At 40.1% G+C, this 22,322-nt stretch overlaps 1 protein-coding gene across 1 annotated transcript; it reads left to right on the plus strand.

Annotated features, from left to right (window-relative positions):
• The first annotated feature begins 117 nt into the window (after positions 1-117).
• Positions 118-21,924, plus strand: MEX3C (mex-3 RNA binding family member C). The gene is made up of 2 exons (XM_003926062.4): positions 118-1,244; positions 18,892-21,924. Exons 1-2 carry the CDS (start codon positions 488-490, stop codon positions 20,115-20,117), a joined length of 1,983 nt encoding a protein of 660 aa, XP_003926111.2. The 5' UTR covers positions 118-487; the 3' UTR covers positions 20,118-21,924.
• Positions 21,925-22,322: the final 398 nt, after the last annotated feature.

The following is a 22,322-nucleotide window of genomic DNA, read 5'->3' on the forward strand; positions in this document are numbered from 1 at the left end:
AAGGGCGGGGCCCGCAGGAGGGTGGGGGGTGGGGCTGGGGAAAGGAGTTGGAAGGCTGCAGGAGGAGAAGGCGGGCTCCCAGTGATTAAAAGCAGCCAATCAAAGCGCGCCGGCTTCCTTCGGAGAGCGGCGTGGGGCGTCGCCGCCGCCGCCGCGCGCGCAGTGGGCTGGTTAAGGCCATGAAACAAAAGAAACCCTGAGAGGGGAGCCGCTGCCACCTCCACCAGCCCGCCCCGCCGCCGTCCCCACCCACCCACCTAGTTACCTACCTCTGCCCCCTTCCTCTGCCCCTCCACCCCGCCCTCTCCGGTCTCCGGGCGGCCCTGGCGCTCCTCGGCCCGGGTGCCCAGCCCCGCCGCCTCCCCAGAGGAAAGGTGTTTGCGCGCTGAGCAGGGCCCGGGCCCTGTCCGCCATGGGGCTCGCCGCCCGCCGCGCCTGACCTGGCCGCCGCCGCCGCCGCCGCCACCATTGACAGCGCGCCGCCGCGATGCCGAGCGGCAGCTCCGCGGCCCTGGCCCTGGCGGCGGCCCCGGCCCCCCTGCCGCAGCCGCCCCCGCCGCCGCCGCCGCCGCCGCTGCCGCCGCCTTCGGGCGGCCAGGAGCTCGAGGGGGACGGGCTCCTGCTGAGGGAGCGCCTGGCCGCGCTAGGCCTCGACGACCCCAGCCCGGCGGAGCCCGGCGCCCCGGCGCTTCGGAGCGGGGCGGCGGCGGCGGCGGCGGCGCAGGGCCAGGCCCGGCGGGCGGCCGGGCTGTCTCCAGAGGAGCGGGCTCCGCCCGGCCGGCCCGGGGCCCCGGAGGCGGCCGAGCTGGAGCTGGAGGAGGACGAGGAGGAGGGGGAGGAAGCGGAGCTGGACGGAGACCTGCTGGAGGAGGAGGAGCTGGAGGAAGCCGAGGAGGAGGACCGGTCGTCGCTGCTGCTGCTGTCGCCCCCCGCGGCCGCCGCCTCTCAGACCCAGCCGATCCCAGGCGGGTCCCTGGGGTCCGTGCTGCTGCCGGCCGCCGGCTTCGATGCCCGGGAAGCGGCGGCCGCGGCCGCGGCGGCGGGGGTGCTGTACGGAGGGGACGATGCCCAGGGCATGATGGCGGCGATGCTGTCCCACGCCTACGGGCCCGGCGGCTGCGGGGCGGCGGCGGCCGCCCTGAACGGGGAGCAGGCGGCCCTGCTCCGGAGGAAGAGCGTCAACACCACCGAGTGCGTCCCGGTGCCCAGCTCCGAGCACGTCGCCGAGATCGTCGGCCGTCAGGGTGAGTGCAGGGGCAGGGAGGGCCCGCCGGGCACGGCCCCGGGCGTGGGTGGGGAGGCGAGGGAGACCGGCGTGGGGCGGAAAAGGCGAACCGGGCCAGGCCCCCGGGGCCACGGCGGAGGGGTCTGGGAGGAGCCGAGGGCCCCCAGATGTGAAGACGGGTCACCTTGCGAAAACCCACGCTTCTCCTCTTGCTTCGTCGGGGAAAAAGTGTGAAGTTTCTCGGCGACCCAGTCCGCTGGTGGTCACGTTGCTTGCGCTGTATTCGTGGAACACCAGGCTGGCGTGGCACCAGGAGCCTCAGTGAGGTGGCGAAAGGCCGGCCCGAGGAGTTGTGGGCTCGCTGTCGGGGACGGAGAGCCTCGAGATGGCAAGTTTGCGCCGCCGGGTGTCTTCGGAAAGCGCTCAGCCTCCCTTACGGGAGCTTGTTCAGATGGAGAAAAGGACAGAAATGGAGGCCTGTAGACAGAGCTCACCGAGGAGGGAAGGGATGTTTAAATGGTTGGTGTCACCGCCATCCCCCGCGCTCCTCCGCTGTTCAGAAACTTAGCTTTGGAAAAGCAGCCCAACTCTCTGCCGCCGGTCGTACTGTATTCCTCTCGATAACGTTTTAACCCTCGGAAAGACACACTGGCTATCTTTTAGAACCGTTCAGTGTGCAGGATGAAGAAAAACTGGGCAGTAAGGTAATTAAGAAACTTTATGCGTTTATACAGTTTTCAGTTAATTCTCTTCTTGCCAGCACACCAGTACTGCAGACAGACTCCTCCCACATTGTTCAGACAAAGGACCTATGTCTCAGATTCCAGGAGTAGATTTGTGAAGGTGGGGGAAGGGGATGCCTGGGGTACCTCCGTATCCGACATTTAAGCTCTTTATGGTAGCTTTTTCCCTTTTTTTTATGAAGGGGGCAGATGTTACCTGCTGCCACCTCACGACAATATGGTTTAGCCTGGTTGATGCATGCCTCTTTACTGTTAGGTTGAGAGCATTGTTGGGGTCAAATAGAGATGATGGCGCTGCTGCTTAAATGATCTCATCTTTCCCAAGTGGTCTAAAGTACACATAAGAGAGGTCTGTCGAAATGGTGGTTTCACATATCAGAGTTGGCTCATTTCTTTCTTATCTTTAGGATTTTAATAAAAACTCATCTGAAATCTGGAAAAAGGAGATAGCTTATTTCAGACTGCCTGATGGTTGACACTTAAAAGACACTGTTCAAAGCAGGACCTTTCCATTGAAAGGTTTATGCCTGTCGCTCTTCTGGTTAATGAGTTTCAGTACCTGGTTGAAGTTTGGTTTTGGCGATACTTAGGGTAATAATCCAGGAGAAAACTTATTTACATGGGATAAAATGACAGCATCTCAATTTGGATCAGAGTGAGTTGAGCATTCATGGAAGAACATTGAGGAATCGCTGTGTATCAGGCTTGTATTTTGCCACGTATTGAGTTTGTGGTATTGAGTTGAGAATGTGAAGTTAATTCAGACTTTCTGCCCTTAAGAAGATAACAGTCTAATAAACAGTAGAATGGCACTAACTATAGTGTATTTAGTGTGACAGTCTCAGGTAAAATAACATCTACCCTGAGGGCCTTGGAAAATGGGTAGCAAAGTTTAACAGATGGAGATTGAAAAACAGTGGAGGAGCAATGTGAGGAATGGTGTGGAGGACTAACCTCAAGGTATAAGTGGCAAGTAGTGTTGTTTTGATACTTGAGGTCTGTAGAGGGGAGTGATGGAAAAGGGAAAAGGCAGGCGATCATGCCAGAACGTGAAGAAGCCTGAATGCCATATGAAAATGCCACTTCTCAGGACAAGTTACTTCAGTGTGCTTATGATAACACTCTAGGGTAACAAAGGAAAAGAATATTTACATGCCAGCTTTACTGAGGGACAAGATAACATATTTTATAGATTTAGTTTAATGCAAACTTTTGTGCTTCACTATAGTGAACACCCCGTAAAGCACTGCAGAATGGTCCTTACTTGTGTACATTGTTGTCTTCATACAAATCAATTTTTTAAAAGTGAAGTGAATTCCAAGTTTTTATTTCATACTATCTATATTATATGATAGGAAATGAGATAAAGCCTTAGTTTTTCTTTTGAGGGCTGTGCTTATTTGATTAATAAGGAAATGTTGAATTTAATTATGTCTTAGGACATGAGACAAATTGCTGGCTATTCAATTTGCACCTAATATTTTCCCAGAGTTGACAAAACTTTAAAAAGTGTGTCATCATCCTCTATCTTAAAAGCAGAAAATCTGGTCCGTTTGCTATTTTGAACCATTCAACTTTTGGATCATTGACTCCTTTGCCACCCCCATGTCCCAGCAGCATAGTCATAAAACCTGTAAAGTATTTGCTCACTCGAATGGAGAACGAAGTGATTTCTAATGTTCACATCCTTTTACAGTGTGATCATTTCCCCATGGGAGAGAACCTGTCCTGAGTGAATAAAAAACAGGGCAAATCATTTCATTTTCTTGTTTGCTTTGAAGGAACTAAATTTTCATCCTTAAGATTAAATTACCCATTTCTGCCATTTTATTTATTACCTAAAGCCATAATTTTCTGTTTGAGATCTCTTAATTGGTTTTGGAAATAATTATGTCACAGATGGAGACATTTATGACTTCAGTTCTGAAGCAAAGAGCGGGACAAATGGAATTCTGAGTCACATAGACTAGCAACTCACGTGGATGGCCTCCGAGTTCCAGTGTATTTCTAAAAAACAAATTACCGCTTTTGATACTGATGAAAGTTGGCAGAGTGTTTGACTTCATATTTATACTCCCCAGTAGCATATGGTCATTTGTAAATGTTAAATTGGCCTTGTTTTTTAAAGCATTGCATCTATTGTGAAACAACAATACTGTAAAATGAAGCCAGGAACTGAAGAAGCTTGTTGATATAATCAAAGAAGTTTTAGAATATAGACATCAGAAATAAACCTGACAACAGATTTTAAGACCTAATTTTATAAACTTAGAACATCTCTGTTTTTAAGTGTAGTACCTGCAAGACACATTTAACAGTGATTAACAGGTCTAATTTAAGTCAGCAGGTTTTGTTCCAATTTATATAGTCATTTATATCCGTTTAGTCTAAAAAGTGAATTAAAATAGAACTCCATACTCATTCTTCACTACATTACAAATTAATACCAAATGTCATAAATTCAGTTGTTTAAAGACTTGTCACCCAAGATTTTATATTATTATTTAGGATAAATGTGTATCTTTCATTATTTTCATTGGACTTTAATTGATGGTATGTGTTCTCTAGCCACATAGTCTAGAAAAGTCATCTCTAGCTTCTTTTTATTGTATACCCTGTCCAAAAAAAATGTGTATACCCCCAATATCTGAATATTTATATATGAATAGTAAGTGTGCTTAATATGTTACACATTATAAAACAAAATTCTTTATTAACAATTAATACTTCACATTGTTTCAAGTTGTCTTCTCCATTTCTTAGTATGGAACCACCCTACAAGCTCTACCAACTGAAATAAGGTGTATACATATGTGAGCAGGAGAAAAAAAGCTTGGCCTTGCTGTACATAAATTTTCTCTTCAAGGAGAAATATGTATTTCATGAGAATAAATAGTTTCAGAATGATACTATAGCACAGTGTCTTTCTTTTATGGGGATGAGAGTTCATTGTTGGCCTTCTCTTTTCTTAGTACTATTTTAGGTGCTTCACCAGTGCCGTTTAACCCTGCTAGGTGTGATTACTGCCATTTAGAGAGGTAGAAACTGAGGTCCTGAGAGCTAACTTGCTCAAATAGTGGAGTTTGGATTTAGCATAATTTGACATCAGAAATAAAATTCTTTGCACTCTGCACTGCCATCTCAGTATTGAAGCATTCTGCTTGGGAAGGTTAATATTTTGGATTAACTTGTGCCCTAATTTAGGATACTGAATTTCTAGTATGCATAATTTAAAATACCACTATCCAAATCAGTTTTCTTGATAAAATTTTGATGTCTACTACCCACAGGCACAGTTATAATTGTAATATAGTTCTAATATGTCTAGCTAAAAATTTGCTGTCATTTGTAGTTCTGAAATATATGAAAATGTGTGTATATATAGACACTAGCTTTAAAAATTAAATATTATAATTTTTCTAGGCTTTAAAATTTAAATTTTGTTGATAATGGTTTGTATTAGCTCCGGACCCTTGAGAAGGGTTCAATTATTGTAATTGTTTTTGCAAATGGGTGGGGAATCTACTGCCTTTTCTTCCTGCCTTATTCAGTTAATGAACTATTCTGATTCACAAGGAAGGAAATGGGAAATGAAGTGGTAATTCAAGGGTATATTTTGTACCCCTTGGTTACCAACAACCTGAAAATGATCCAGGGAACCAAGTAGTTCTGTTACTGTGTTAGAGATTTCTACCTAGAAATTTTCAAAAAATGTTTATGGGTTGGAATTCTTGGTGGTTCTTCACAGCTTAAGTTTTTAAGGAAAGGTAGTATTTCGTTACAAGATAGCACTTAATATATTACTAATTTGGTTTTGGGTACTTTTGCCTTAAACTGATTATAAAAATGTTGTAGTATGTGTATTTTAATATGAAACTACATATTGTAAACTACACCAAACTGCCTGTAACAGTCTCTGTTCAACTGTGATATATTGGAAAGAGCCAACAATCAGAAATACATATTCCTATGCCAATAACTCTTGAACAAGTCACTTAAACTCCCTAGGCTTCAGAGTCAGTCCTCTTTTGTACCTGGGCGTAATCATATCTACAATTCCTATACTCTGGAAGATACACAAATAATAAATCTACATATATGAAACTATAAGTGGTAAACAACTTTACTTTTGTTAAGGAAAATCTGAAATTAATTTGGAACCAGTGTTTAATCATGTTAATCTTCTTTGGCTTTAGCAGATAGTTTCACTCATTATATTCTCTAATGTAATAGAACTAGAACCAACGGTTGTCTGAATGCCTTTTAGATACTTGGCACTTTTGTCAAGATAGACTTGTTATGCTGTGGTTAACAAAGAACCCCAAGACCTCACTGTTAACCACAGTTTATTTCTTGTTCAGAGGGGTTCTGCTCGCCCTGCTCATTTTAGGCATTCAGGGACACAGGCCAACAGCAGCCACCATCTCCAGTGCTAGTGATCTTCCATTGTGCCAAAACATGAAAGACTATGACATAGCACACACTGGTCTTAAAATGTTAGACAGATCCAAAAGTAATACTTACCACATCTGCTCAATTTAATTAAAGCAAATCATCTGGCCACACCTAACTTCAAATAGTAAGAAAGTACATTACAACTGTGTGCCCACAAGGAGAGCCATGATGACTACCACAGTACTATTTTATAATTTATGGGATTGTTATGGAATTCTAAACAGTGTCATTTCTGCCATGTAGAATTTGTAACCAAACTCAAAATGAAAAAGTAGATAATGTTCATAAGATACTAAATGTATATTTGCACTTAAAAAAAAAAAGCTTTTTAAGAAGCTCCAAATAGATTGTGGGTAATTATGTTTAAAACTCCATCAATATTCAGGTGATCCTTAAGTGATACATTTTTTATTAAACTTCATTGTTAATGCTTCCCAAGTGGCTTATATACCTTAATTTGTGGGTTTACTTTTAACATTTTTCCATGCTACCATTAGTTACTATATAGAGAATTACAAAGATTAAATCTGATGTTTAAGCCTTGAGAATAACTTTCTATTAACAAACCCAGATATACTAAATTGAATGTATGCATAGCCTAATACTGTTTGAGTAGTTCAAGTCTTTATTCTAAACTGATTTTGAGAATTTTTAAGTTACACTAACTATAGGACCTTTCTGGTGCCAGTGTTTGAGATTTAAGGACAATTCAAGTGTTTGCTGCCCTTGTCCAGTAAGCACAGACTGCAATTCATCATGGCATGCAGAGAAGCCTGGTTTGGTCACAAGTTAAGTTGTATCATGGAATAATAAAACTAAGTCTTAAAATAATAAAGAAAATCCTTTAATGAAAACTGCAGATGTAGTTGAAGTTAAGCATAAAGAATTGGTCTTGAACATGATTGAAAGGGAAGTGGGGAGGGAATGGCTTCAAACAGCTAGAAAAAATCTCCTAAAATGGTTACCAGTGTAAAAGTATATATTTGCATTTGGGGCTGACCTTTTTATTATTTCCCTTTTCTGTGCCTCCCTTTCCCTTTGCTTTCTATTCTGCCTTTCTGCCAGTGCCATTTAGTATAATGCAGGAAAGGACATTGAACTTGGAGTTAGAAACCTTGTGTTTTGCCACTTGCTGACTGTGACCTTGGACAAATCACTTAACCTCTCTGAGCCTCAGTTGCCTCTTCTGGAAAAAACCTACTTCATCTATTTGTTCTTCCAGGTCCTTCTCTCCTTTTTCCCTCATTTGTTGTAAGGATCAAGTTTGAGAAGATAGCATTAGTAGAAATCCGTGGTACAATTGAAAGTACAGAGATGATAAATTGATAGATAAGGTAAATTTTTACTGCTAAATTTCTTTTATACTCTGAACAAATGCTAGTTAAAGCCAAAAAAAAAATGTCATTTTAGTAAGTTTTCCTAGGCTGTACCAATAACTTAGGTAAATTATATTTTTTAAGTTTACAATATATCTTAAAATGTATTTAAAATCAGAGCTTTGGAAATGTATTTCCTGGCAAAGAATTAAGCTAGTCTGGAAGAGACTCATTTACAAATGAATCCGATTCCATTATATGCTACCCAAACAGATAATTATAAGGTTTCTGTTAACATTCTCTAAAAAGCATGAATGTAATTTCAAGCTCCCCAGTTAGGAAAACTGTTCTGCCTTTCATCTCTTAATTTACACCCTCTTCTGGTTTTGTCTTTCAGGTTTACTGAAAGGCCAAGTAATAAACCATTTCATTAAATATTTTTGATTGTCTTGTCTAAAATAAGTGAAAAAGGGAGTTTAGATTCTTCTCCACTCCTAAAAATACACAAGAAATATTCTTATTCGGATTTAGGAAAATAAGGCAGCTTGGGGAGAATATTGGTTTACGGGTCACTAGTTTATAACTTGACAATTTTAGGCTTCGGTTTTCTTCATGTCTAAAACGGGATTTAACTAGGTTATCTGTCACAGTTCTTGTATTCTGATTTTTGTCCAAAGAGAGTCCCTAAAATTATGTAAAAGTAAACCATATTTCATATTGCCAGTTAGATTGAGAAGTTAAACTTCTCAGTTTTGCAAAGTTTATAAATAATGTTTTATCTTTAGGAGTTTCTTTAAATGTTTTTAACTCCCTTTTAGTAACAACAAACGTGTCAGGCACTGTGCAAAAATCATACACATATCATCTCATTTAATCCATTCTTAATTCCACCAAACAGATAAACAGCTCTATGGAGCTATAAACAAGTTACCCAAAGTCTCAAGCTGTTAACTGTTTGAGACTTCAACTTGCCTATCTCAGTAATTGGCAAAAGAACAAGTAGACAAAAATCAGCGAGGATATTGTTGAAAAAGATCTGACTACTGTCAACAACCAACAGTATAAGAAAAGAAAATAGGTCAATATCTGTACATGAACATGTATCACTAAATATTTTTAGTGCTTGAAGTTAATAGAAGTCAGTGAAGGTAGAACAGAATCTTAGTCATCTTTGCATTCTTAATATTAGTTAAAGTACCTAAAACAAAGTAGAATATTTCCTGTTTATTTACTTGAACTGAATTTTTTTTAATAATAAACTTGCCATTTTATTGTTTATCATCATACTTTCCATATTGTGTTAATTGGGGTTTTCTTACCTCTTGCCTTTATTCTCACCATTTTTTTTTTTCTTTATTTTGAGACAGATTCTCACTCTGTCTCCAGGTTAGAGTGTGGTGGTGCATCCCAGGCTGGAGTGCAGTGGTGCAATCTCAGCTCACTGCATCCTCCGCCTCCCAGGCTCAAGTGGCCCTCCTATTTCAGCCTCCCCAGTAGCTGGGACCACAAATGCACACCACCACACCTGGCTAATTTTTTGTATTTTTGCTAGAGACACGGTTTTACTATGTTGCTCAGGCTGGTCTCAAACCTCTGAGCTGAAGCTGAGCTCAAGCAGTCCACCCACCTTGACCTCCCGAAGTGCTAGGATTACTGGCATAAGTCACACCCGGCCTAACAGCTTTTTATTTAAGGACATAGTCAGCCTCAAGTTGTTTGGCACTTTCGTTTGAAGTACAGTAGATGTTACTTGATTGAAGGCATTAACTCTTTATATGAATACTAATAATGAAACCAAAATCACGTAAATGAAGCTGTTTGAAATACTGTAATAGTGATCCCTAAAGGGAGACAAACAATATTCTTGACTTTAGAAGAGCTACAGGGAAGACACTTGAACCCTAGAAGGAAAGCTGTTGGTTTTATATAGTGCATTTAGTAATACATTGCATTCTTAAATTATTTATTACTTAAAATGTTGAATTAATGTTGTATACACAAGAAACATTCTTTTTGGGATTTAGCTGGTATTCATCAGTCTTTGAAGATAGAATACTGGAATTGATTAATTGAACTAATGGCAATTCCATATTTACAGTAACAGCTTAATACAGTATTTTATGTTCTGTACAATGAGAGGAGCTTTTGAATATTTTGTCTAGACCATTCCAAGGGGAAAGGGACCTTATTTTGTAATCATTAATACAACCCCCTTATTCATTATGTATCATGGAATATGTAGAAGTGATGTGTTTTTAGGGGAAAATAGTGTGATGAAAGGATTGTGGAATTAAGACAACTTGGGCTGAGCACTTCACTGAATAACAGGCATTGTAGTAAGCATACATTATTTCATATAATCTTTGCAAAAAGCAAGTGAGGGAAATATCTTTAATCATAGTTTGACCTAACATTGAAACAGCAGTTTCCCAGTCCTCAGCTACTCCATTTTTTTGTTCCCTGTATTGTTTCCCTTCACTGGACCTTAGTGGATTCATATATGATAGCTTTGTATGTAATAATGAGTTGTGCCTGTGTTTGTATTATTCTTGAATTCATAGAGCTTTTCACACATAAACTTTATCTTTTCCAAATCGCCATGTTTGTTATTCAGATAACTCAGGGAGGAAAAGAAATACTAGGAGGGTTTTCCAGGTTATGTAAGGAAATACCTGAGCAGAGATAGAAGAGGAACAAGGCATGTTTGGGGGATGAAGTCTGGCAGAAGGTAGGTTATGGCCACTTAATGTGTAAAAGGGGTGGGGATTTAATTTCAGGCCAGAGTTTTCTTTTTCTTGAAGGTAAAAAGAGCTACTCAAGATGTTTAACTCCACTCTCTCTTTACCCTTTAAAACAAAACCTCTTGGGAAATTTTTGTGTTTTGTTTGTTTGTTGGAGACGGAGTCTTGCTCTATCGCCAAGCTGGAGTGCAATGGCGCAATCTCGGCTCACTGCAACCTCCGCCTCCTGGGTTCAAGCAATTCTTCCGCCTCAGCCTCCCGAGTGGCTGGGACCACAAGCACGTGCCACCATGCCTGGCTATTTTTTGTATTTTTAGTAGAGACGGGGTTTCATCATGTTGGCCAGGATGGTCTCGATCTCTTGACCTCGTGATCTGCCTGCCTTGGCCTCCCAAAGTGCTGGGATTACAGGCGTGAGCCACGGCGCCCTGCCTGGGAAATTTTTGAAGGAAATTAAACCCCAGGGACTGCCAAAAGTGAAAATATGCACATAATGCAGTTTTGATGTTTGCTTGTAAGGATTTGAGCTTTCTTCAGTCGCTTTATATTTGTAGCTAATGTATGAAATTAATGGAAAACATAATGAATTTAATTTCTAGAAAACAAATTCCTTTTTGCAAAAATATGCAACACAAGTACTTGATGTTCATAATAGTAATCACACATAGCCCCAGCCTTGCATTCTGACCTTCGTTCTCAGCATTTCTGTTTATCATTGTCACAGGCTTTGAGGTGAGTCTCCCTGTCTTGTCTCTTGGATCTTTTATGTTCCCACCAGTCTTAACATGCATAACTGATTATGTTACCTCTACCCCTAAATTTTTCTACTATAAGATAAAGTTGAAATTTCCTTGCCTGCCATTGAAGACGTCTGTCTCTGCATGCAGCTTTATCCCTGCCATTCCACCCTCCAGTCACTTGAAGCTCTCACACTACTGAACCCAGTTGTCTGACTCTTGATTCTCTGCTTTTGCACTTGGAATTCCCTCTGTTCTCCTTCCCATCTGGCAAAACCACCTTCTTTAAGCCTCAGTTCAAATGCCTTTAAAGCTTTCTTTTATTTACTGTAAGTAGTAAAGTCATCTCCTTTTGTATGTACCTACTACTTTGTAGGTACCTTTAAACCAGTTGTCTTATTCAGTATTGCTTTACTCTTTTCCCTCTAGACTGATCTTGATAGCAGAAATGATGCTAGTTCCTTTATACCACCTGGAAGTGTCACTAGCATTTTTATAGGGAATGTAACATGTGAATGGGTAAGTTCAAGCATTAGGCTGAACTTTATCTCACAATTGATAAAATGCTCTTAGAGTTCACCCCAGCAATGATTTTGTTGGGAATGCCTGGGGTAAGTAGAAGCCACTTTTACTTGTGTATCATGTACGAAACCACTCACCTCCCAACGTAAGCATAATCACCTACTAAGAGTCATTGTCAACACTTGGCTTATATATTTTTTCCCTATTTGATATTCTTATTTTAATGTTTAATTATTTGTTTATTATAGAGATGGGGTTTCACTATGTTGCCCAGGATGGCTTGAATTTCTGGCCTCAAGCAGTTCTCCCACCTCTGCCTCCCAAAGTGTTGGGATTGCAGACATGAGCCACCACACCTGGCACTTAACTTGATTTTTAGCTTTATCCCTTCACCTCTTCCAATGCTGGTGATTCCCTAAACCTTTCCTGACCCTATGTTATATCTGTTCACTGTCCTGGCCTTTAGATTACTAATGCTGAATTGGGATTTAAAAGCTAGGTACTTAGAAGAAAAAGGAAAATAATCGAAGGAAAGGAGAAAGGTAATGTCATTGGCAGAGTAATCCCACCCACCCAAAGAAGTCCATATCCTAATCCCCCAAGAACTGTGAATATGTCACCTCATTTGGCAAAAGGGATGTTGCAGGTGTTTATGCAGATGTGATTGAGGGTATGGACCTTACCATGGGGAGGTTGAGATCATCTGGATGGCCATCTGGGTATAATCAATCACATGAGTCCCTAAAAGCAGAAAATTTTTCCCAGTTGGGTCTGAGATATGAGAAAGAGAGATTTGAAGCATGAGAAGGACTCGGCCTCCATTGCTGGCTCTGAAGATCAAAGGAGTCACAAGTCAGGGAATGTAGGTGGCCTCTAGAAGCTGGGAACGGCCGTCAGCTGACACCCAGCAAGGAAATTCAGTCCTCTCACTGCAAGCAATCAGATTCTGCCAACAACCTGAATGTGCAAGGAACTAGATCCCTCAAGCTTCTTGCAAGAAACACAGCCCTTGCAAACACCTTGATTTTAGTCCTGTTGAGACCCATATCAGACTTCTGACCCACAGAACTGTAAAAAATAACACATATATGTAAAAACAATAAATTTATGTCATTAAAGCCACTGTGGTAACTTGTTATGACAGCGTTAGGAAACTAAAGCAGGTAATGGGGAATTAAAGGACAGAGACATGTTTTTGGACTTTAATTGAACTAATGACAATTCCATATTTACTATAACACCTTAATACAGTATTTTATGTTGAAAGCTGCTTCTTAATTCTTTTGAGGCAGGGTCTCACTGTGTTTCCCAGACTTAGTGCAATGACATGATCTCAGCTCTCTGCAGCCTCAACATCGTGGGCTTAGGTGATCCTCCCATCTCCACCTCCCAAGTAGCTGGGACCACAGGTGCACACTACCACACCAAGCCAGTTTTTTATGTTTTTTGTAGATGGGGTTTCACCATGTGGCCCAGGCTAGTTTCAAACTCCTGAATTCAAGCAATCCTCCCACCTCAGCCTCCCAAAGCGTTGAGATTACAGGCTTGAGGCATCACAGAGGGCCACAGCTGCTTCTTATAATAATTCTTGAGAGCCTTCTAGAGTATCTTTTAGGGAATTGAATAAGAATGTAATAATCTAAGATTTTAGTCTCTGTTCTCTTGAGGCAGTGATTGTGGTGTTTTTAAGGGCTCTGAGAACTCTCTAGTAGTTTTTATTGCTTTATAACAGTTACTGCTAATTTAGCAGCTTAAAATAACACAAATTTATTATCTCCATTTCTCTAGGTCAGAAGTCTAGGCATGGTGTGTCTCTTCATGGTCTCACTGGGTTCAAATCAAGTTATTGGCCAGGACTGCCATGCTTACCTGGGGCTCATGTCCTTACCCAAACTTGATAGTTGTTGGTAAAATTCATTTTGAGGGAGGATTGCAGGATGATGACCTCCATTTTCCTTCTGGCTCACAGCTCCTAGAAGACACCTGAAGTTCCTTGTCTTGGGATCACCACAGGCAATTTACAACATACATAGTTTGCTTTCTTCTTCCAGTTTAACCAGAGCACATCTCTGATTTCTGAGTCAAGCTAGAAAAAAATTTTTTTGTTTTAAGAGACAGGGTCTCACTCTGTTGCCCGGGCTGGAGTGCATTGGTGTGATCATAACCCACTGCAGCCTTCACCTCCTTATTAGCCTCCCATGTAGCTAGGACTCCAGGGACATACCACCATACATGGTTTTTTTTTTTTGTTTTTTTTTTAAAATTTTTATTTTTCCATTTTTTGTAAAAACAAGGTCCAGCTATGTTACTCAGCCTGGTCATGAACTCCTGGCCTCAAGCAGTCCTCTGGCCTTAGCCTCCCAAAGTACTGGGATTACAGGCATGAGCCACCACAGTCAGTCAAAAACTCTGCTTTTAAGACTTATGATTAAGTCAAGCTAACCCAGATGATCTGTATAATTTCACTATTTTAAGGTGAACTGATTTGGATTGTATTTGCAAAGTCTCTTCACAGAGGCCACCTAGGTTAGTGTTTGTTTAACTGAAAGTATGTGTATACTAAGGCCAGGAATCTTGGGGCGCCATCTTAGGATTCTGCCTATCATACTGTCAATGGAAGCTTTTTAAAAGATTTAGTGGTGAATGATGAACAGCTCCATGGACTTTTATTTTCTGCTTAATTGTACGCTACTGGTGACCTAAGTGTTAACTCAATCCTTTATCACATGGTGCTTTTTCTACTGGGAAGTGGGAACAAATGGTATAGGTAGGCCATGTGGTCTTTTTGCTACCATCTAAATGTACCGTGGTTTAAAAATAAAAACAAAACTTGAAAAATCCTGCTCTAAGTGTTCAATATATGTTGCTGGTGGCTAGAAAAATAATGGGTTTTTAAAAATTCAATGTTATAAATATATCTGGGCTCTCTGGCCTCCACAAACTACTTTTAGGTGACCATAGAGGAGAACTACAGTATTACCATTTTCAACTATATGGAAATTTCATCTGTAAAGTCAGATCTTAAACGCAGGTTTTCTCAGTAACACCACACTCCCTTCCTCTTCACTGTCACTGTACTGGTTCTTAGTTGCAAGTACATCATTTCACATGTTTTGTAGAACTAGAAAGTGGCCTTAAAGATGATGTTGTCTAGTGGTTTTAAACTTTCCTGACAGCAAAAAGAACATTTGACATTGCAGCCCGTTATATGTTTCACTGAAACATTCAGAACATAGTTCTTTTTTTTTAATGCTGATTGCAACCCACTGAATTGATGTTGCAACCCATGGTTTTGAAAAACACTAAAGATTACCTTCCTTTCAATTTCTTTTCTTTAACCCCTCTCCCAGCAACAGAGGATCTCCCCCTCTTAATTGCTAAGGCTAGGAAAAGCTGTCTTTACCCTGGGTAAGCAAGGCAGAATCCTTTGCTATATCAGGGAATGAGAAGACCAGAGTTCTGGCTGCAGCCAAAGGGTTTTAAGGTGAAACGTAGCCCCAGCAACAGTGATTTAGGAAGGGAAAATGGGTTCGTATACCAGTGAGGTAAGTTGGAGACTTTTTCTTAGGGAATTTACTTCCAGATCAAGATAAAATTAGTTCTCGACCTCTTAACAGTCAAGTCTAGGTTTCTGCCCATTGATCACCTTGAATACAGCTTGCTACATACGGGTTTTTATCTGTAGCTGTAAAAAACATAGTCCTCATATTTTAAAATTTCAAAACTTTGTTCAGCTTTGAGGCTACGAAGTCATTTACCCTGCTGTTTGTGTACAGTAGTCCACCCTTACCAAACAGGGATGCCTTCCCAAGACCTTAAGTGGATGCCTAAACTGCAGAGAGTACCAAACCTCTAAACTGAAGGCAGTTTATACTCTGACAGTTAAATATGAGAGTACTTTCCCCCACTCTTAGTAGCATTGTTACAAGGCTTTTGTTATTTGACAATCTTATAGGTGGAAAATAATAGGTCAGTTTCCGTGAAAATGGGAATTTCCATCTTCAGAGCCATTTGTATATTTTACTTGCATGTTAGCTGTTTCTTTCACCCTTATATTGGGTTTCTGTTGTTTTTATTTGTAGGGGAGCGTGAGTATGTAAGAAAGCAAGAGAAATTAGCCATTTTTAATGATATTATAAATACTTCAGATTTTTTTTACTTTGCTTTTGGTGACTTGTGCCATGTAGCAACTTAAAAAATACAGTCTAATATGTTGTAATATGGCTTCTGAATTGTATGTCACTCTGAGATTATAAATTATTTTGTGATTTTTAAAAACATATTTTGAGTTTTAAAATAACTCAATTTAAAATACTCAAAAATGCTTATACCTTTGTCACCTGCAAAATTACAAAACAAGTTTTTTTTCTCCTTTAGTTTGTTTCACCTTTTAAAAACTACCTGTTTGAGTAGCCCCCATTAGAATATATTTGTAGTCTAGAAATGATGTTAGTTGTTTAGAACTCAGAATATGTGTTCCTATAGAAATAACGTTATGATTGGTGAGGTTTCCTGTAATCCTTAATCTGCGTTTAGGGTACTATAATCAAAAGATTTAGGGAAGTGAAGAAATATTTTTTTCTATCTTTATTGGCAGTGGCTTAAACAGGGTTGGTGGCCGGGCACAGTGGCTCATGCCTGTAATCCCATCACTTCAGGAGGACAAGGCAGGCGGATCACCTGAGGTCAGGAGTTCAAGACCAGACTGGCCAACATGGTGAAACCCTTGTCTCTACTAAAAATATTTTAAAATGAGTCAGGCTTGGTGGTGCACACCTGTAATCCCAGCTACTCGGGAGGCTTAGCCAGGAGAATTACTTGAACCCAGGAGATGGAGGTTGCAGTGAGCCAACATGGTGCAATTGCACTCCAGCCTGGGCAACAGAGTGAGACTCTGTCTCAAAAACAAAAATAAAAACAGAATTGGCTTTGCTGTCTTCCTGTTACTTTTTCTCCTGATCTGTAAAATCTAATAAGCACATGACCCTTTGGGGTATAGACCAGGCCTTTCTCCCCTGTCTCAAGGGTGGCCTTTGCTCAAATCATTTGTCTTCTCTCTATCCAGTGAACCATGCGTTAAACACCTATTTATTAATACCAGCCATAGGCTAGATAGTGTTCTGTGGACCTTCACGAATATTTCCTCAGTTAATAATATACCTATATAGGTATTTAACAGAAAATATTCTACTTAGAGTATCTGACAGTTGCTTATAGTATCCAAAGTATTTATTGAGAGGGATTTTTACATAGTTTTTTTATTTTTCTTTTATTTTTTGTTTTATAATGGGTTAATATTAATAAGGGATGAAAGGGACCAATCCTAGACCCTTAGACGAATTGTCCCTTTGTCCTTAATACAATTTGCCCAGTGTTTTTCTGCAGGATATTGTCTCATCTCTTGTTAGGAATGTAATTGTGGCTGCTTGCCGCCTTGCCACCTTGTCAAGTTGTAGCCCACTGTAAACTTACAGCTCCCCTGAGTATAGAGTGTGAGCAGTTCTGTGTTTATACACCCCTTTCAGAATTCCTTAAGCATCTCTCCCTCAGTCACATATTGGCCAATAGAAAGTGATCTCAATTCTCCACACCAAACCACACCTGCTGTGCTGAATGAGAGAATCTCCTGGACATTTAGCCTGTATAAATGATAAGTAGATGTGGAAGTTTTGTTGCACATTCTGGTCTTCTAACTGATTTTCTGTCGTGAAACAAAAGCAGATATAGGTTGAACACTCCTAATCTGAAAATTTGAAATCCTAAATGCTCAAAAAACCTCAGATTTTGTTTTGGAGCTTTTTGAACACCAGCATAATGCTCAAAGACAATACTCACTGGAGCGTTTCGGATTTTCAGATTAGGGATGCCCAGCTGGCAGGTATAATGCAAATACTCCAAAATCTCAAACATTGCTGGTCCCATTGGTTTTGGATAGGGGATAACTCAACCTGTGTAGTCAACACCTAGTGCTTTGGGAATGTTTAGGAAGGGCAAATAAACCAGTGCCATGTTGTGCAAAAAAGCGATCAGGTGACATGCTTTATTTAGAAAGCATCATCTGACTAAAGTCATAATAGAGAAAACTAAATTATTGGGAACAAAAAAGCAAGGGAAAGTTTAAGAAAAAGACATGCTCAGATTGTGACGTTCAGTAGCACCTAGCTGCTTTATGTTGACAAGCCAAGAATAGCATGATATATTCATGAGAACAGATCTATCCTGGCAAGCTCAAGTTAGGGTCTTTAAAAAGTGTAACCCCAGAGTTTTATGCCTTGGTTGTGTATTTGACATTTTAAGTTACAGTTTGAAGCCCTCTAATTTTAACATAGTTGGCATATAGTAATCTGTAATTAATCCAAAAAAAGTTGGTTAAAATGGAGAATTACGAAAAGTTACGCATATGTCTCTTAGATGTTTTATTTTAACTTAAATATACTTAGGATTTGGGGTCATGGCCTTTTATTTGAGTTTGTGTCTGTCAATTAGAGCAGTCCTTGAATTAAACCACACCCAGCACCCACATTCCATACAATCTCCAGTATCTGTTTCTTTTAAATGCAGCAGAACTATACAATGATTACAAAATCATTCTATATTACTTTTTTTATCCCAGCCCTTTACAGCTGTCTCTCCTATTCATAATTCAATAGCAGCTTTTTTAAGATACTCATCTTTTTTGCATTCATGTTTCACTAGTTTATGCAATAATTTAGATAATTTAGTTACTAGCGTGAGTACACCTAGTGTAAACAACATGGGAATAAACAAAACTGAATCATAGCAGGCCTAGAATTTAACTGGTGGGAGCAGGAGTGAGATGACCTGCTAACCACAAGTACTGTGTTTTTGTCATCAACTGAGTTTTACAGAGGAAAGGGTAATGTTAAGTTAAAGTGATTAGATAATTAGGTGGAATTCATTTTAAGAACTTCTCTCAGATAATTGTGAAAATTGATCTTGGACTAGCAGAAAGACCATAGATTTTAAGTCAAACTAGATTTATCTCTGGCTCTGCCACTTCCTAGCTTTGTGAAAAACTCTAAAACTTACCCATAATCAGATATTTAGCTTAAGAGGCACATTCTGTGATTTGTCTTTATAAATATTATTGAAGTAGATGTTGATTCATATGAAATGTTTTCTTTCTAACAGGTTGTAAAATTAAAGCACTGAGAGCCAAGACAAACACGTATATCAAGACTCCTGTTCGTGGTGAAGAGCCCATTTTTGTTGTCACTGGAAGAAAAGAAGATGTTGCCATGGCCAAAAGAGAGATCCTCTCAGCTGCAGAACACTTCTCCATGATTCGTGCATCTCGAAACAAAAACGGGCCTGCCCTGGGAGGATTGTCATGTAGTCCTAATCTGCCCGGTCAAACCACCGTCCAAGTCAGGGTCCCTTATCGTGTGGTAGGATTAGTGGTTGGACCCAAAGGAGCAACTATTAAAAGAATTCAGCAGCAGACCCACACCTACATAGTAACTCCAAGCAGAGATAAGGAACCTGTCTTTGAAGTGACGGGGATGCCTGAAAATGTTGACCGAGCACGGGAAGAAATAGAAATGCATATTGCCATGCGTACAGGAAACTATATAGAGCTCAATGAAGAGAATGATTTCCATTACAATGGTACCGATGTAAGCTTTGAAGGTGGCACTCTTGGCTCTGCGTGGCTGTCCTCCAATCCTGTTCCCCCTAGCCGCGCAAGAATGATATCCAATTACAGAAATGATAGTTCCAGTTCTCTAGGAAGTGGCTCCACAGATTCCTACTTTGGAAGCAATAGGCTGGCTGACTTTAGCCCCACAAGCCCATTTAGCACAGGAAACTTCTGGTTTGGAGATACACTACCATCTGTAGGCTCAGAAGATCTTGCAGTTGACTCTCCTGCCTTTGACTCTTTACCAACATCTGCTCAAACTATCTGGACTCCGTTTGAACCAGTTAACCCACTCTCTGGCTTTGGGAGTGATCCTTCTGGTAACATGAAGACTCAGCGCAGAGGAAGTCAGCCATCAACTCCTCGTCTGTCTCCTACATTTCCTGAGAGCATAGAACACCCACTTGCTCGGAGGGTTAGGAGCGACCCACCTAGTACAGGCAACCATGTTGGCCTTCCAATATACATCCCTGCTTTTTCTAATGGTACCAATAGTTACTCCTCTTCCAATGGTGGTTCCACCTCTAGCTCACCTCCAGAATCAAGACGAAAGCACGACTGTGTGATTTGCTTTGAGAATGAGGTTATTGCTGCCCTAGTTCCGTGTGGCCACAACCTCTTCTGCATGGAATGTGCCAACAAGATCTGTGAAAAGAGAACGCCCTCATGTCCAGTTTGCCAGACAGCTGTTACTCAGGCAATCCAAATTCACTCTTAACTATATATATTACATAAATACTATATCTCTATATGGACTCGTAAAGGCATGGGTATAATGGTACCCCCCAGTAAACTTCCTAATGAATTCTTATGACTGTTACCAGGCTTTATTGGGATTAGGCTAAAGTTGTTAGTAAACTTATAAAAGGCTGCTATGGTAACACTAAACCTAAGTGGTCTCTTGTCTATTAGTTTGGTTTGAATTATTAATACTATCCTGTAGACCCAGAGACATAGCTTATATAAGATTGCTAAAGCTGAAGTTCAACTTGGCTGAGTGAAGATAATCATAGGTTGTGTGAGCCTATGAGAAAAGTGTATACGTTTAAGATTTCAAAACAATGGGTCCCAAAGCCTAACCACTTTAAGAGTTTATGGAGGGTACTTGGCATTACAGACGACTCATACACTTCCAGTGCTGCCTTCTTTACACTGCCAGTTTTGACAAAACAGGTTTGTTTGTTTTTTATTTTACAACAACTTATGCCTAATTCTGCAGGATTGCAAGTAACTTTTTAATGCATTGTGATTACTTATTGGTAATAATAGGGCTGATGGCAGTTTACTAGATCACTGGTTATAATTTGGGACAAAAACTGCTACATCGACTTTCATCTCGCCCAGAGTGCTCAAGGCTGGTGTGATCAGTGGATCAGGAATGCAGTTGTGAATTCCTGCCCATTGCCTCTCTTGATGAATGTGGAAATGGCCACCTGGGTTTTCCCATATCAGGAAGGGCTTTGGGATGGCACCTATATTGGCTAATAATTGAGGATGCGAACATTCCATTCATTAGTCTGATTGAGCTGTTAATTTTTAGACTATAGATCAAAATGTGAAACATTTTATGTTCAATCCATATTTGTCTTGCACATTATAAATATATTTTTATTTTTTAGTAATTTAGGGGAGGGAGGAGGGAGAAAGGGATAATGATGCCCTTGGCATAATTCACAAAAGCAGCTGTGACAACCTCCAATCAGTTTACTTCATTTCAAAACTATTTCCAATCACAAGGAAAGATTTCTTTAAAATACACTTGTACATTTCACCTGTGGATGTCTATAACTTCATCCTCAGTATGTTCCCAAATCTGTGCTGGCATTGAAAGGACAAAACATTATACTGGTGGATTTTTCTACTAATTATTTTTTGAAGCATTATTTTCCCAACACAAAAGAGCTTTTTTTCTCAGTATAATGAAAATTGAAATCCTATGTGTATTCAATAGTAAATAGACAAATTTTATTTTTTATTTCCACTTGAAGAGTTACATTTCGTATAAAAGTTTACAAATAACGGTTTTTATTTTGATTTTTTCAGTATAAAAAAAGTTGCCTTGATGGCATATTATGATGTAATGCTAATTGCTTGTAGGATAGTAAATGTCAGTATTGAAACTTAATCTCTAGCTGCCGTCTTGTAGATATGAACGAATGTTCACCAAGCATGTATTTTGTATTTTGTTGCATTGTACACTGCAACTAATAAGCCAAGGAATCGACATATATTATTAGGTGCGTGTACTGTTTCTAAAAACCACAAACTAAGAATGATAAATTATCAATATAGTTTAGTATTTGCTAATTTTACTACACTCTTTTGTTATGTATATGTAGGGAAGTCATAGGGATTATAAATTCAATTTGAGTAAAATTTAAAACCATATATTTTATGATAAAGGGCCTTTAACTTAAGATGGCCAAAGCACTGATATTATATATTTGCTGTAAAGAGAATTATAAGAGTTTTATTTTTCTGATATTAAAAGTTACTTAATAAAGACTTGTTTCCATTAACTTGAATGTATTCTCCTTGGTGTTTTTCATGTGATCATCAGCAGTTTAGTTATTTAATTGAATTTAAAATTTCCTTTTATAGACTCTCTGTTCCCCAGCCAGCTATTTGTGCTCAGTCTTGTAGTTATTTTGTGTGTGTGTGTGTGTGTGTGTGTGTGTGTGTGTGTGTGTGCGCTCTTGGTTTTGAATGTGTCACGTTCCTGTCCAAATTTACTTTTTTCTTTAAATGAGTGTTACATTATAGTAAATTGGAAATTTGGCTGGTTGTAGATTTAGTTGCATGTTTGTGTAGTTGACCACAAACTACTACTCATCTAATTGTAAATAGTAAATGACTTTTTTTATACATTGTTACTTGAAATCCTGAATTCAACTTAAATTCTACTTGTTTTGCATCCTTTGTT

Source organism: Saimiri boliviensis, chromosome 13 (assembly GCF_048565385.1).
Source record: "Saimiri boliviensis isolate mSaiBol1 chromosome 13, mSaiBol1.pri, whole genome shotgun sequence".
Lineage (NCBI taxonomy): Eukaryota > Metazoa > Chordata > Mammalia > Primates > Cebidae > Saimiri > Saimiri boliviensis.